At 38.5% G+C, this 17,415-nt stretch overlaps 1 protein-coding gene across 1 annotated transcript in view; it reads right to left on the bottom strand.

Annotated features, from left to right (window-relative positions):
- Nucleotides 1-2,220: 2,220 nt before the first annotated feature.
- EVC (EvC ciliary complex subunit 1) overlaps nt 2,221-17,415 on the bottom strand; it is a 51,673-nt gene continuing 36,478 nt past the window's right edge. The window contains exons 13-21 of the mRNA XM_042870814.1: nt 15,916-16,025; nt 14,459-14,669; nt 11,921-12,127; nt 10,927-11,071; nt 7,878-7,986; nt 5,750-5,876; nt 5,053-5,146; nt 4,128-4,245; nt 2,221-3,130 (exon numbers count right to left, since the gene is read on the bottom strand). Of these exons, the coding sequence (XP_042726748.1) occupies nt 3,049-3,130; nt 4,128-4,245; nt 5,053-5,146; nt 5,750-5,876; nt 7,878-7,986; nt 10,927-11,071; nt 11,921-12,127; nt 14,459-14,669; nt 15,916-16,025 (1,203 nt within the window). The 3' untranslated portion in view covers nt 2,221-3,048. The remainder of the gene's footprint in view (nt 3,131-4,127; nt 4,246-5,052; nt 5,147-5,749; nt 5,877-7,877; nt 7,987-10,926; nt 11,072-11,920; nt 12,128-14,458; nt 14,670-15,915; nt 16,026-17,415) is intronic.

The following is a 17,415-nucleotide window of genomic DNA, read 5'->3' as shown; positions in this document are numbered from 1 at the left end:
GAATTCATTTCTGATCCTAAATATGACTGCAGAACAGGAACCTATACTGGTATGTGCTCCCTTGTAGAAGCACTGAGCTGGGCGATGTTCAGTGTCTGAGCAGTTATCTCCTTGCTTTATTCTTGTAGTTTGAAGTTGCTTTCATGCTTTGTGAATTGTCAAACTGCTAAAAATTTGTAGCAGGGCTGTAACTTGTCTTAAAACTATGAATGAGGCTGAGCTGTTTTAATAGCTGTTAGCAGTGATGTTAGGAAGAAAAAAAGGCGTGCTTTTTCCTTACATTTTTGGCAGCACTTTTGTGTGTATCTAAAAGCATGATCAAAGCTCCTTATGAGCCTTTTCTAAACTAAAAGAGCTGTACTACAAGGCAGGTGTTTTGAGCTGTATTTCCATTTTCCCCTGTATGACACCATTATGCTGGAGACTGCTCTCAGCTGGCAGAACTGCTCATGTAGAGAAACTGAGATTCATGTAGCTGGAGGTCAGCTAGTCCAGCCTATTCCAAGCAGGGCTAACTTCCAAGTCAAAATTGGTTGCTTAGGACATTGTCTAGCTGAGTGCTGAATCTCTTCAAGGATGGATATAACAGAATCACAGACTTGTAGAGACCTATGGAGATCATCTATATCCAACCCCCTGCTAATGCTGTTCCTTAAGTAGGTCACATAGGAAAGCATCCAGGTGGCTTCTGACTGTCTCCAGAGAAGGAGACTCCACAAGCTCTCTGGGCAGCGTGTTTCAGTGTAGTCACCCTCAAAGTAAAGAAGTTTTTCTGCATCCTCTTTGAATAACCTGTTCGTGGCAAGGATATTTTCCTGCTGACCAGTAATAGCTTTAAGTTGCACCTGGAGAGGTTCAGGTTGGATATTAGGTAAAATTTATTCTGAAAGAGTGGTGAGGCATAGGAACAGGCTGCTAAGGAAGGTAGAGGAGTCACTTTCCTTGGAGGTGTCCAAAAAACATGTAGATATGGCACTGAGGAATATGCTTTAGTGGATATGGTAGTGATGGGTTGATGGTTGGACTAGATGATCTTAATGCTCTTTTCCAACTTCCTTGATTCTATGATTCTATGATCTTCAGCATCTAGAGACAGCTCAAGACTGTTAATAACGGTTAAGTTGAAAAATATAATATACGGAGCTTAAATGAACTGTTGTGAGCTCAACTTGGTGTTGTTACACTTGTTTCTCAGCCAAATGAAATTCTCTGTCACAAACTGTGAGACCTGCTTAGATCTGGGAGTCAGACTCGATGATCCTTATGAGTTCCTTCCAACTTAGGATATCCTATGATTCTATGATACTCTTTCTTGTTCAATACCTGCATCACTTATGGAGAACTATCGTGAATGCCATGCCATGCATGAAATCTGTACAGGACTTTTACCAAGGCAATGGATCAGGGGTGTAATGCAAAATGACTGAAGTTAGTAACACTTGATTTTTATTTGTCATGAAGCAAAGGTGATTTGGTGAGAGAGTAGGAAAAAGGGCAGTCTGCAGAAAGCCGAGGACAGAAAGCAGGCAGAGACACAGCCCTGGCTGGCTGGGTCTCACCTGCAGGGACTGAGAGGAGGTGGGGGCTCTCCTGGGCAAGCAACTGCTGCCCTCCAACAGCAAGGGAAAGAGACCCACGGGCTGCCCGCGAGAGGGCACTGCTGCCCTGCTTTTGGGATACGACAGGGATAAAGCCACACAAGCCCTGCCTAGCGGAATGGATGACACAGTGCATCCTGGTAGACTGCTGCATTCTGCCTGTGACTGGAGCCTCTGCTACACTGCATGGTTTAAATCGGTATCTTCACAACATTATCAACTCTATTATTAAAAGCTTCCTTCTTGCTATGTGTATAGAGTACACAGAAGAATTATGGTATTCAAACAGAAGGAAACAGGCTGCATCCATTTGAAGATAAATCACATCAAATAGGCAATTAAAATGTCTCCATTGGTAAGTCAGAGGGACCATGGAAAATGATTGCTGAAACAGCAGAATCTAATGCTTGAAGTAGTATAATGTAGGGAAAAAGATTTTGATAATGATTGAAGTGAAAATTAACAATTTAACAATTGTGTGTAACGTGCCCAGTAAAGTCATTTGTGTGGCGGCGCTTTCATCCGAGGTGAACTGCTTTGCTGATGTAGTATTTTACATCAAGTGCCAAAGGACAGCCCTTTAGTTAGGAAAATATATGTTAATTTTAAGAAGACAGGAAAGTTAAGAAGACACAAAAGCTGTAAGACCACTTAAGTAGGGCAATTTATTACAAGATACAGGTGCTCTGTGCAGCCAGGGAGAAAGAGCTGCTTTGCATGACAAGAAAAATTCCCATATGGGATGTAATGAGAATAACAAAGTGCACTGAAAACAAAGGAGTTTACTTAAGGAATTAGAATATAAAATGAAATATAAGAAAATGAAATAGTAGGTGAGATTTGTCTCAGTCTTTTTAAAAAATAATAATCAGAAATCTGAGATAAGCAAAGGCAAAGAGATTTACAAAAATCTTTGTACAAATTTTAAAGCATAACTTACCTTGGAAGCATTAAAATATAACAAGGGAAAAACAAATTTAATCTTTCAATTTCCAATAGAACCTGAAGTCTCTTCATGTAGTCTTTAAATTTCTGTCTATTTCTGCTAGTCCAAAGCAGTGACCACAAATACTGAGACCAAATCTGGCACATTTCAGGCTCAGAACATCAACATTACAATGAAACCTTACTGCGGTGTCCTGACCTCAGCATTCTAGGGTGGATTGGTTCTGCATTTTCCTCAGGTATATTCCTCATTTAAAACTATCTCCCCTTCATGTTTCCCACACCGTCTGGAAGAGCTTAAAGAATTCTTTGTTTCCCCTTGCCAAGGCTAAGTGAGAATGTTGGGATTGATTCTCACTCTGTAGCTAAAGAAGATTTCTCGGTTATTATTGATGTTCTTCATTGTTCCTCAGTAAACCAGCTCAGTGAGTATTTATAGCTGCTGAGAGCTCCCAGAAGAATGCTTTGGTACTCTGTGTTCAGACAGCTCACATAAATACTTTGACTACCTGTTGCCTCTTTTTTTTAGCATCTTTGTGATTTTCCTTGGTTCAGTCTCCCCTTCGTGTGGCCTCTCTGACCTCTCTCTGAAAGAAATAAATGAGAGAAATAAAACAAAATTGTAGACCAGGTTTTTCAAAGGCTACTCTCTCTTAAACTAAATTCATTTTGAGAGCACTTGCTCTATGATTATAACTGCTGCACTAGCTGGTTTCAGCTGCCTCTCTTGAGGCTGCCGAAACAAAGTTGCATAAAGATAAACGTTCCTTTGTAGTGTCCCTGTTCCCTACACGCGTATCCCTTGTTGGCTGTGGGAAAGGAGTGTGTGAAAAGAGTTGATGCCATTGGGGAAAGGAGCCATCTCCTGAACTCAATCCCAGGCTGAGGTCACTCAGGGGATAAATACTTTTCCCCAAAGGCCTGTGGCTCCTGAGAACTAAATGTTTGCTTTGCCTGTCAACAGGATTTTCTCTGCTCAATATATCAAGCCCCAGCGACCAGCTGGCTGGTTTGATCTGCCCGTAGCAATCAGCTGGCATCTTTCAGGTTTGTAGCCGTTTCTTCTCCTCTAGTTAGCACCCCAGCATAAGCCAACTGAGACATCTATCAAGAAAATCATTGTTAGAACTGCTACCCTCATCAGCCAAAGACTGGCGCTTGCCTTTGTTGAAGAAATAAAGTGGTAGTTGAAAGCTTAAATACCACAGACCATATTTTGGTTGCTACAAGTCAACTTAGTTCCATTGGGTTCAATTGTTTGTGCTGATTTATGCTGTCTGTGACTCGGGTTTTTAAAAGACTACTTAAAGGAAATTTGGAAAGAGTATTTCTCCTTTATCTGCTTAAAATCAAAGTTATTGATAAGATCTGTAACAGCACAGACAAGCAAACTCTGACGATTTTCCTAATTTAGAGAAGGATAAAAGAAAAACAATGGTCAAGTACATGTGAGAAATAAGTGTTAAAGATTTGCTAGTGTAGGTGTCATATTTTGGTTTTATTGGCATACCTGCCTACAAAGTAGATGTACTATTTTGTGTAACTAGTTTTTTCACAATGCATTTTTTTTAGCCTCTACTGTACCTGCACAAGCTGGAATTCAGTCTGAGGGGCTCCTGAATATGTTCAAAAGAATCATCTTTATCTTCAGATTCTGGAGACTTTAAAGTACCTCTTTTTGAGTTTGTGTTTCTTTTTTCCCCTGGATTACCAAAGACATCACAGATATTAGAGCTGTTTTTAGATTATTCTCAAGCAAAAAACCCCCAAACAAACAAACAAAACCAAAAAAAACAAAAAAACTAAAAGCAAAGCGAAACAAACAAACAAAAATCTGCTCCAGTAATTTCTAACATAGTAACACTTCACACAGATAAATTATTATGGCAAAACAATCGCCCCATTTTATGTGGGCCTGTTTTATTGTAAATGCTCACAGAGAGGACTTCAGCTTTCAAATTTGCTGCACACTGGTTTAAGTTTGTATGAGGGGCAATCACTGAAAGCATCTCTTGAATAACAGATGCGTCTAATCTCCTAAAAGTGCAGTAGATTCATATAAGTATTTCAAGTTTCCCAATTAAATAGGATTTTACTTTTGAGTATTTGTGTGGGAAGGCTGATTCTTCCATTCAACCAAGTGAACGAAAGCTGAGCGATTTAGCCATGCTTTCGTCCCAGAAATGTAGCAAACAAGGTGAACACAGTCCTTTTTTAAAGTACATCATAAAGATGTGAAAAAAAACTGAGTTTGTGCAAGGTAAAGCCTTACCTCATGGTACCCATTGGTTAAAGGGCAGCTTTGGAGTGGGAACGGACACATTTATTTGTAATTCAGCCACCAGCAAGCTGGAAGACTGTGGAAATTCACTGTACTTTTTTTCTATATCCCAATTACCTCATCTGATGAAAAAAAATCTTTCCCCAAAACTCTGTTGTGACCTATTGCACCATACTGAACAGAGTAAGTGCAACTATGTGTTTTTTAAGACTCCTGGATTGTACCAACCTGCTGGCTTGCTTCTTTTGGACAGCTGCTTCTTCACAGTGACAGGAACTCGAGCCAGTGCAGCCAACTCAGTAATGAAGTCCCATTCTGCTTCCTGCACAAAAGGATAAAGCAGCAGTCAGTTAACACAAAATGGTTTGATTCTGGGTAATGTTATTCTACACATAGTGTGACAAAAACATTCATGTTATTGCAGATGCATGGGAAACAATATGGTATGGCTTCCCTTTAACAGCACTTGACACAAACATGCTGAGAGCATCTGATAAGAGCAGGAGATGTGCTGTGAAGCCTGACTAGTCACATATACGTGGTATTTGGGCTTGACCTGCCTTGTCTTGGCTGTGAACTCAAGCACACTGATGTACTAGTAAGGAGATTGAATAGACTCCATTTGATTAGACAGAGATGTTCAAGTAACCAAAAAATAAGCCTGAACTTGCAGTGGACATGATGCAGAACTGCCAACAAGTAGGATAAAGAATATAACATGTCCCTCATTTCCCAGGTTTTCTTTGTAGGAAATGGTCTCAGGCTGTTAAATGCTTGCCTGTGTTACTGGTTCCTGAGCTTCAATGGTGAATCTCTGCACTAATCTCAAATGGGGCAGCAAAAAGACCTGTCAACCAATGAGTGGAACAACAGATGCTTTGTCTCTGACTGATTCAGGTTGGTGAGTCATGTTATCCTGATTTACCTTCAGCTGATTCTCCATCTCACTTTCTAGGTGATGCAATCCCAGCAGCTTCTGTTTCAGAAACTCCAGACGAATTTGTTGGTGCAATTCAAACTGAGTCAGAACCTTCTTTTGCTGCAGCACCATTCTGGTAGAGGGAAATTTGAAAGTATCCATGTTGTTCAGGATCACAAAATCATAGGGGTTGGAAAAGACCTCTGGAGATCATCTAGTCCAACCCCTGCTAAAGGAATGCAATGCTAGTGAAGTGCAATCAGAAGATTTTGTAGAAAGGCTCATTAGCAGTATCAGTTATCAATATCATCCAGTTTCTGGTGTGAGAAATAATTTTGCTGTAGATTTTTTAATTAGTTTTCCTTATTTTAACAACCTGCCTTGGGTCACCACAGTACACAAGCTCCTTTCTAAGGCTGGAACTGCAGCATTTCAGTTTGTCCATGCCTGGAGATCAGATCTAATTTTGAAGTCTTTTTTCAAAACCATTCTATGCTTTCTGCAATGAGTCAAGTTAGTTTCACTCTCTGCATGCCAAAGAGACAAGCTGTTAGAGGATCAGGTGTGAGGATAAGGGATTAAGAATTAGCTATTTCATTCAGAGCTTTTTAGTATCAGGTTGACACTGAGCCAGAAACATGATAATTAGAAACCTGGTGTTGGGAGCATTGACAGCTATGTTCTTCGCTTGTTTTATTTTGCTGGTAAAAGATTAATATTAATATAGTATAATCTGAATGGCTGCAACTTTGCTAAATCTGTAAGTCTCCTGCTCTCTTGCCTGGCCTACCTTGAAGCAAAACTGTCAATCACTCATTGCATTCCTTGGGGAAGGAGATAACACAAATTGTTTCTGACATCTCCACACAATGCAGTTTCTGCTGTAACGGTCAACACTTACAGAAGGTTAGCTTACAAAATTTGCTCTTTGAAATCACACACACAACCTTCCAAGGGCAAAAGCAAATAAAAATTTCCACTGAGTTTAAAAGGAATTAGATAATGGAAATTCTGTCATTGATTTAACATCCTGAAAGAATTTGGGATTTCCTAAAAAAAAAAATCATAATGGAAACATGAAACTGAGTTTTGACTGGTAGTTAGGAGATCAACTTAGATGCAAAATAGTTGCATCTTTAATGCCCTATTTTCTAACTGAATGCAGTCCAATTTAATTGTATTTTATTTTGAACTAGTAGAATAGATTAGGGATGAAAAAATTGAAACAGCTAAAAGGGAATTTACATATCAGAATAAACGATGGGCTTGATAATGAACATCTAAAATATTTTCTGAAGCTCTTTCCTAGATGAATTTATTTCTATATTAATTCAAACAAGAACGAAAAACAGAAAGTAGCAGAATGTTTAAAAATGAATTAACCACTTTACAATGTCAAAATTGCATATGCAGTGTTACTTTGGATAATAATGAAGAATAAATAAATTAATTACAAAATATATATTATGTGCATATCATTTTGCAAGACCTGCAAACTTATACCTTTATAATATAGATTTGTATGACAATTAATTCTTTGGATTTACAGTGCTTTTTGTCCAGTCTAAATTCCATAAAATCAATAATATATTAAAAATGACCTTTTTATCTAATTAACATCTGAGGTGTTGAAGCCTAAATTTTGTGCAAACAATGTCAATCATCAAAGGCATTCAATGAAATCCTCTAGCCACTTTGAATATTACTCATTCTTCAAAAATGTTATCTTCATTATGGTATATATTTACTCAACAGCAAATTAATATGTACTTTTTATATTTAAAGCAGAAAAGATGGAATATAATGAATTGGAGAACAGCAATTCCCATTCCAGATTTACACTGAATTTCTTTCAAAATCTGGTGTATGTTTTGGCATTGCTTTTCATTCTGTATTTCCAAACTGTCTCTATATAGTTCTTCGGTCTGTAATTAATGAGTACCAAAAGTTCTATTTAACAAGAAAGCAATTCTTTTGAGATCAATGGGTAGAAAAATTTGGCAACAGATGCTTCTTTTCCATCGAGGACAAAATATTAAACGTAAATATAAAACATTTATTCAACTAGACGTTGATATAAATATGCTAAAGTCAAAACATTTAAACAGCCAGCAGTGCTTCTGCTTGCTCTTACCTTTGGTGGACTGTGGATGATACATTCAGGATGTCTTTGGTCTGTTTTTCTTTCAGTGCTTGTTCATTCTCTTCTTTCTTCCTAAGTCTGTACCTTTCACTTCTTTCTACTGAAATAACATTTTTGTTAAATCTTCTGCTCACAATTACAGACTCTACTTTGAGGTCTGGCATCCAGACGATCCATGTTTTGCATCAGTACAAATTAATCCCTGTTCTAGGTAGTCTTTCCAAAGTCATTGCTCCTTAAAGATCTCAAGCACTTATTACACATGCTTGCTCTGCCACTGTGATCTGTTGTACCATCAGACACGAGGTTGTGCATTGTTTAGCTGAGATGGTAACATCAGTGAATTCCCATTCTTATCTGCTTCTCCTGCTACGCTAAGTGATTCACACAGAATTTGAAGGAGAAATTTTATGAAAACATTGCCAGATAAAAAAACTTTCAATTACTCCGAGGCCTGAGAGTGCTTAACACTGCACTTCCCTTCATTTGAAGGTGAAGTAATTTCAGTACTTCTGCTGATGCTCACACTCTGTAAGCAATCTCTTTATCTGTTGAGTGGGATCTTGAGCCTTGCCTTCAAAGTCCTACCTGGAAGCAATTTGCTGGATATGCTTTCCTCATACCCACTGTTGTGGACCACTGCATTTTTTCTAAAACAAGGAGAGAAATGGATGGGTATACATAACAAATTAAGCTACTTAACATTCATCTGGGGAGCATATGACTTGTTCTGAATGCTGGGAGAGGATGGCAGGCACCTCTGAGGCTGACAGTGTATTTGGTGAGGGGAACCACTCTTTCCCTGCGTAGCAATCATGCTGGGAAATCACCTCACAGAACAGGCCCTTCTAAAAGTAAAGAAACATTTATGTCCTGTCTCCTGGCTGGCTGACAAGGCTTAGCCCAGGGGCAGAGCTTCCAGCTGTTAAGAATCACAGTGGAAAATTTCAGTGCTTCTGGGGGCAATACAACAGCTGAAGAGGGTAGGTATGGGGCCTGCACCACAAATTTTGACTTAGGTAAAAAAAGGGCTTATATCTACTAGAGCATCAAAGGCTCTTATTAAACCTATTTCTCTCTCCTAATACATGAAGTACCAACAAAGCAGTAGTAGTTTACTTGCTGTTACTGAAAAACAGGGCCACGTTAGACCATGCACATGTATCACTGCAATATTTTTCACTGTATTAGTTCATTTAAGCTTTCAGTTTCAGCTTAGTTTCTCTCAGGCCACAAAATCTCAAACACTCCTGTGTTTATTACCAACATAAATACTCTCATCTTCTTTCATGCCTGCAGGCTTACACTGCAGGAGAGATAAATTTATTTTTCCTCAGTTGAAAAGAAAATGTGCTCTTTCAGTAGCTGCTTACACACGTAATTTTCTTTCTCATAGTTCACAGAATGCCAATTCATTGAAACGATATATCCACACAAACACTAGGAGAAAAAATGATACAAAGAGTGGTGATCAGAAGACTCTCTTTGTCTCTGCTGATTGGTATTCCAGGTCTTTCAGACTATTTGGGAGACTAGTTGAGAGCAATATGGAAACACCAATGAACAAAAACCAGTCGTGTATGTAATGACAGTGGCATCTCAGCTCGCTCAGATCAGAGAAGTGCTTAGCAGAGGGCTTTGGTTTTAATTCCTGCTTATCACAGAATGGCTTAGGTTGGAGGGGACCTTGAAGATCATCTAGTTCCAACCTCCCTGCCATGGGCTGGTTACCAAAGACTAGATAAGGCTGCCCAGGGCCCCATCCAACCTTGCCTTGAATGCTTCCAGAGATGGGGCATCCACAACCTCTCTGGGCAGCCTGTTCCAGCATCTTACTGCCCTCTGAATAAAAAATTTCTTCCTAACATATAACCAAACTCTATCCTTTTCAGTTTAAAGCACTTTTTCCCTTGTCCTATTGATATCAGACCGTGTAAAAAGTTGGTCCCTCTCCTGCTTGTAAGCTCCTTGAAGTACTGCAAGGCCACATAGAGGTCTCACCAAAGCCTTCTCTGGCGAGTAGAACCAAGTTAAACTAGCCCAACTCCCTTAGTCTTTCCTCATAGGAGAGGTGCAACCAACTCCAATCAAAGGAATTTTAGACTGCTTGTAGTCAGCTAAATCAAGACCAAAGAGGTCTTTAGAGAGACTTAGTGAGAACACAAATAACTGACTGCCTTGCTGGCTGCCAGTGTCTAAAACACAGGCCATCAAACATCCCTGCACAGATTTTGCCTGTTACTTCAACTTCCAATTTTAAGGCTTCAAGGTCCATGACAGGTCACTGCAGAACAGATTGAACTTCCTATAACCAGTGAGCTATTAACAGGAGCTCACAAATCCTTCCTACCAAAGTATGTGGATAGGTTTGTTCCTCTTCAGAAATCCTCTGCTTTGGTTAAATACTCAATCCTACTTAAATTGTTAACTTAGGTTTTAGAAAACAGCTTTAATTCATCCGCACCGTGTCTCAAATACTTAGAAGCTTCTGTCATTCTACTAACTGACTAACTTCATTTAATACCAACAGTCTTCATCCAGAGGAGAGAGCTTGCAGAAGAAAACAATAATCACAGCTTGCTTTCTTTCCTGTCCTGAAGGGACTGAACAATTAGAAATAATTCCAGGAAAAAGTGTCTGTATATCTGTGGAATCCAGGAGTTCATAAACCTCACCAGCAGTTGCACAGACTGTGAAAGTGTTACGGCTGATAGCAAGAAACAATGCAGTAGCTCATATTCAGGATGGGAATGATTGGCTTTTTCCTGTATCCTCCCATGAATCTTCTCTATTTCAGAGAGAATAGCATTTTATTGAGTCATAAAAGGAATGAATATAAGAACCTCCTTCTTAAAATTGAAGGCAAACATCTCAGAGAAACCAGACTGTCTGCCAGGAACTGCAAACACAGATCTCACCCCTTCTAAAAGGAAGATCTACTTTGCAGGCTCCAGTCATACACTCTTTTCACTCCCTCTATCAGTATTTGTTAAAAAAATCCAACACAACAATGTTTTATAGCTGTCAATATCATACATACCTTGTAAGGATTTCAGTTGCTGAAGTTTTTTCCCTTCATAGTCTTCCGTGATTTTTCCAACTCGCTGATAGTAGTTTTCTACCAGTCTATTGATATTATTGCTGGTCCCATATACACTTTCTACAGCAGCTTCTACCAGTTTCTCCTGTATTACACATTAGAAAATAACAATTAATTTTCTAAGTAAAAAACTAGGTGTTTTGTTCTGTCTAAATCTGAAGACCAAAATTAATATTGTATGCGCATACAAGATTGTAGATTTTGTGCTTTAAAAATGTGACAAACTGATATGTTGGAACATGAAGAATTACAGTACAATCTTTCTAATAACAGAATTTCAGGGGTTTGAAGGAACCTCAAGAGACATTAAGTCCAACCCACCTTCTAAAGCAGGTTCCCTACAACAGCTTCCACAGGCAGGTCCAGAATAAGTCACCCAGACAAGTCTGGAGTTTCTCCATAGAAGACTCCACAACCTCTCTGGGCAAAGTGTTCCAGAGGTCCATTACCCATACCATACTGAAGTTCTTCTGCATGTTTGTATGAAACTTCCTTTGTTCAAATTTTAGACCATCACTCCTTGTCCTATAACTAGACACCACTGAGAAGAGCCTGGCCTCACCCTAATGTGCGAATCAAGCTGTTAAGCTGCATGGTATTATTAACTCTAAAATCTTTGTCAATAGATTGTCATCTTAATTTCTTTCTCATTTTTGTGATTTTCTGTCATCAAAAACCTCAGTGTTTTAATGTTCTGGGGTTTGGTTTAGTAAAAACTCTTTTGACAGCTATAGTGAGTCACTAGAAAATATTGCACTTTGACATAGGTGTTAAGTCTTTAAATAGTTTGCAAGTCGTCTTCAGTTTTAAAACAGATTGTAATGCTGTCCTGTTGATCTTTTAGACATTGGTTAATGCTTATTTGGAGTTGCCCTCCAATTTATCCAAGCAGAACTCAATTTTTAAAGAAAGCTGCTACTGAGCACTTCCATACCTTGAACTCCTGTTCATCATCTGAATTCTCTTTTATAGCTTCCTGTCTGGCATGCTGCAGCAGCGTCCGCCCAATCACTTTCTCCATGTGTTGCTGAAGAAACTGAAGAGCTTCTTGGATTTCTGTTACTAACTGCTGGTGAAATTCTAAATGGTTTTGCTGGGTTTCTTCCTCAAGTTTCTCTTCCTCTTCCAGAATGTGAGACTCCTGGTAATTAGACAAGATAATAGCAAGCACTGCCATTCAAGCGTACTCACAACTTTAGTCAGCATCACTGTAAAAGAAAGTCCTACAGACATTCAGAATATCACTGTTTTAATCCTTAATCTAATTTCCAGCATAATTTTATATTCAGTTACTTAATGTATTTGTTTTGGCACCAAGGTTATTGGCTCTGTCATCATAAGTACAATAACAGCAGTATCCTGTCCCAGCAGTCATATCCAAATGATGAATTCCAGTTTTGATATTCGTACTTTTATATTTGGTCTTACTTCTATGCAAAAACAGTCAAGCTCAAATACCCTGACTGCAGGAAGGGACACTTGTGGATACCTTGATAAATAGCACAGGAGCAAGGCAAGCACACAGTTATGCTTCTCATACAATTTTGAGAAAAAGTAGGTATTCGTGCTAAGTACTTAATAGCAAGAAGAGACCATTGGCAGTCTTAGCACCTGTAGCATCCTCATGATGAATTCTGCAGCCTAGCAACATATTCTTTCATTTTGAAAAAATCAAGTGGCTTTCAAGTAGGAATCTAGTAGCTTTGCTTGGTGTTCTCTTGTTCTTTCATCAGAAAAAAAGGCATAAAAACAACTGTATGCCAGTTTTAATACCAATTACACTCACATTTCTTCTAGGCTGAAGAGTTCTAGTCTCTTAACCTCTTTCAACTATCCTTGCCACTATTTTCTATGCTACTTTTGAAATCCACTTTCCCTCCAAGCTCTGTTCAGCACACAAGAGGACGCTCACCAGCACAACCTGTTCCTTCTTTCCCATGCGTATTACTGTCTTTCACAAACTGCCTTCTATTGAGTTGCAGATTTCCCTCTTATACTAATATTCTCATTTAAAACTAAATAAAATTAAATTATTCTGAGGAATTTAAAAGTTCCTATTTGATTCCCTCTTGTAAATAAAAACTGCAAGCAGGAAAAAAACCTGCTCTGCCCACATTCATCTGTGGAAAGTAATGATGTCCCTATTGATGCTGGTTATTTTGATGTCTTTATTTAGAGCTCAGGCAAGTTTTTGACATTTCTAAGTCAGTCATAAAGTCTTTAAACAGTTTTTGTTTTTTAAAAAAGACCAAAATGTCATGTTATGAAATAAATAGACTAACATAATACTCTCACATTAATTTCAGCATAAGATTAAATTAAATTTACTTAAAATAACACAGTATGTCTATAACTCTGGTTGAGTGTCTGCAAACTAACCTCTTCCTTAACTCCTTATATATCAGTTTTAGTTTTGGAGGCTCTTCCTAACATTTGTTTTCTCTCTGACAGTTCCATATTATAGACTCTGCTCCTTCGGCAGCAAGGATATTATATGCATATATTTAAGCATTTCCTTGTGAGACTGGTCTTAGCTGGCCTTGGAAAGAGGCTGTAATGGATACAGTCCAAAAGAGCAGTAGTATCTGGGGGCATTTCATTTTTGCTAGGGAACACAGTGATTGCATCAATTCTTGTCCCTGTGGGACCTAAGTGAATTGGAACAGTGGAAAGAACATAAACACAGAAACAAGAGGAATGATGTCATATGCATTTGTATTTCACTGTATTTTACTTCTTCTAAAGGTTAATGATATTTTGAGATTTTCACACTTAGCAAGGACAGAATTTCCTTAATCCTCTCAAACCGGAGAATTATGGCTCGTGTCAAGACAATTTGAACTAGATGCATGCAGAATATTCTCTCTGTGCTGATTGCACAGTGATGACATGGAGCACAGAGACACAAAGTATTGGATGGGTTCAATCCAGACTGGCAGCAACAGTGAATTGAGTAGGGGTTAATACTGATGCCTGCTAGGAAGGCTCCTCTGATGTTGACTTCAGCAACATGGTGTTGTTCTAGTTAAGTACCCACTGTAGGTAAGTGAATAGCCAACAAGATCTAGTATTAACCAGAAAGATTAAGAATGAAAAATGACAACAGTACATAAAAACTTGCTAGGTCTGTTGAAGGAAATAGATAATTTCTTCCGACATTCAAGAAAAGAATTTTCAAGCACATATTATGATCTCTAGAAGAGTTAGTAGGAGTTTCTCTTACCATAAAGCAGTAACTTGTGTAGAGTCAATTATACACTGTGCATGAAGTATTAGAGAATTTTAAATGTCTGCCCAAACTAGAAAGGAATACTTAAGTGCCTCCTATGTCAAGAGGGGTGCATTTTTGACAGGATTTTTTCTCTCTATTTGGAACATGAATGTTTTTATATTTGAAATCTATGGCTGCTTCTAATGTCAGACAATGGCACTTAAGAACTCAGGACAAAGCCCTCCAGAATACTGTACCTACCACTGCCTTCTGTAGCTGCCACTGATCTTCATCTTGACAGGCTGAGGAGTCCTTCTGTAGCATATGTTGCTCTCTCAGCTCCTGGAGCAAGCTCTTTTTTCTGGACATCCTCATGCGGGTCAAAGCTGCCATTCCAATGCTTCGAAGAGTTGATCTTCTCCATACTGAACACAGAAAGAGCCGCTGTTTTTGAAATATGTAGTTAACAGACCTGCAAAAAAGACCATTAAAAATCACTAGGCTAGGCTGCTTGCTGATTTTGCACACCTGTGGTCAGGAAAGTCATTGCTCAAAGATGGCAGTTACTGTTCACTCCCACAAAGCATGCATTAGAATGTTTCTCAGATATAGAGAATGGATATTGCTATGATAAACCTCTAATTCTATTATGCTGAAATTAAATTATAATAAAAATAGGAAGAAAAAAGATAAATATTCAATTATAATTACTCTTTTTTTTTCATAGGAGACCTGAAGTAAGATGAAAAGAGAATGTAATCAGAACTGCAGGGAAGTTCAAACTGAAGAAAATGCAGGAGAACATGCCTTGGATTAGCAAGGAATCACACTCTGAAGAGATGCTGAAGAAGCTAGTGTTAGCTGGCAGCACAGGCAGGGCTAGAACAAGTGAATACACTTTCAAGAAGACTGAACAAAGCAAGTGGAATCTACTCTGTGTGCACTTGGGATGATACTCTTCAGAGCAGATTTGTGTCTGTATCTAACTTGTGTAATTGTCAGGCACTGTGAGATGTCCAGATACCACACTGTGGGAAATGTCAAAGTTGGAGAATATGAAAACAAGGTTGAATTGAAAAGTACAGTCAAAATAAAGGAGCGTGGTGGCAGTAATACTAATATTCCAGATAGCCAAGTGTTTAAATGCATTGATCTATGGTGATGTGGATACCATGGTGAATGAAGTCATTTGGCATCTTAATCAAAACAAGGCAGATAACACAGAATTTCTTTTGAGAAGGTGTCTCTTAAGAAGACTTTTAGCCGATAAAACTGGAAGTTTCATTAGTGAGTACAGACAGAGAATGAAAGAGAGGAGTCACTTCCACGGTGTTCTAATAGTAGAAGGCAAAGATAGAGCTGAATGGTGCCAGACTGAACATTTTATGCTGAAGGATGTTACTCCAATGTGACATACAGAGAGCAAAGTGAATCTAGTTCAAGATTAGGAATTACTCACAAACATAGCAATAGATACTCAGAATGCGTATCAATTGACTAATCAGAGAAGACTTCAGACTTATAAAGAGTCTGTGATCTTTATTCTTTTTAAAAATTTTTTTACTAATGAAGATTAAAACATACAGTAACTGTCTCTCTGTTTGAGGATGCTTAGAATCCCTCAGCACTGCTTTCTGCAACATAACATACACGGTTGTTTATCTGCATTTGCAGCACTGCAGATTTACCACACTGCTTACTGATAAAATCATACTTACTCATCACTGAGGCAGCCCAGTCTGCTCATGACACCTTGCATTATCTTTTCTTGTTTCTCAGACAGGTGCTTTTGCATCACAGAAGTGAGAGCGTATTCATTTATCCATACCTAAAAGCAGGAGAAAAAAATCGCAATCTTAAGATACTCTCATTTTCATCACTTTGATCCCCATATGATGAATCAGGGGTTTATTTTTATTTTTGTTAAAAATAGTAATCCCCTCTTTCCCTTTCTCCTACAGATTTTCCCCAATATTTTCCTCAAAGATTTTCATCAACAGAGGAACAATGAAAAAAGAACAATGTGGCACAACATTTTGCATCAGCTCTTATCAGCAAGTTGCAGTGGGCTTTCTGTTTGACTTTTTTCACTAGTACAGACGTCATTTTTACTTTAACCCAACAAAATAATCATCCTCCACCACACTTTCATGTGTATTACACAGTGAAAAAAGAAATAGAGATTTTGTGATTAGGTTTTTGACTGTACATTTACAGCTCCTTCAAGATGATATTTAATCAAAGAATCTTGAAATGTTTTGATGGACTTTTCATTGGACTAAACTTTTGGAGATATAGACTTAGATTTTGTTTATTGTATTGAGAGAATTTAATGAATAATAGGCTGTAAGATGAAATGACTGTAAGGTCCAAACTCCATTACTGTGTGATGAAGAGTGTATTTCAGGCTAAGCTGGCAGCTGAGTGTAAGCAGGTAACTTGCAGACATACACAGAGCCCTAAATTAAATACAATACTCAAGCTCTCTGATAGCTTCACTTCATGTCCCAGCCTCATACACAACATGAGGGAGTAAATTTTGTATTATCATAGACAGCAAGATTTCACCAGATCAATATGTGTAGCAAAAGACTAGGTGTGTAATTGCAGCCCCTCTTAGTGCAAGGAATTAGGAATGGGTACTGGGCCTTCATATTGGGTTAGATAGTCTTTTTCTTGGGAAGCACCAATATGTGCAGGAGAGGCTTTATGTGTGAACACAGAATTAACTCCCCAGGGGAGTGCAGAACATCAGAAACCAGATATTCTCTGACTTTAAAAGAAAAATGTATTTCTTTCCTGGATAGTGCATTTTCTGCACCATACTCAGCAGTACATATGACTGAACCCTCTCCATGTAGAAAACCTTACCAGAGCACATTGTCCTGTGCAAGATGCCTGAGAAGGATGGCTGGCAGTCTGTGTCACAGATGGAAAGACCATTAGAGACACACCACAGAAGCCTGAACAGAAGTGCAGAGTACTCCTGGTTGCTCTCACAAGCAGCTGCAAGATGTGCACGGGAAGTGAGACCTCAGCTAATTTGAGCCAGGCTCATTCTTAAAATCAAAGAGCCCAATCAAGCACAATGTCATCTCTGATTGCATACTACAAATAACACATTGAGGTCTACCATGTCTCCAGGTATCATAATCACAGACATAAAATATTTCCTCAAAATAATAGCTGTTTTAGTATTTCCCTTTAGCAGCTCTGTG

The sequence above is a fragment of the Lagopus leucura genome, unplaced genomic scaffold, assembly GCF_019238085.1.
Source record: "Lagopus leucura isolate 7727_CA_CO unplaced genomic scaffold, USGS_WTPT01 Super-Scaffold_100004, whole genome shotgun sequence".
Taxonomy (NCBI): domain Eukaryota; kingdom Metazoa; phylum Chordata; class Aves; order Galliformes; family Phasianidae; genus Lagopus; species Lagopus leucura.
This window is presented reverse-complemented; position numbering and strand designations above follow the sequence as displayed.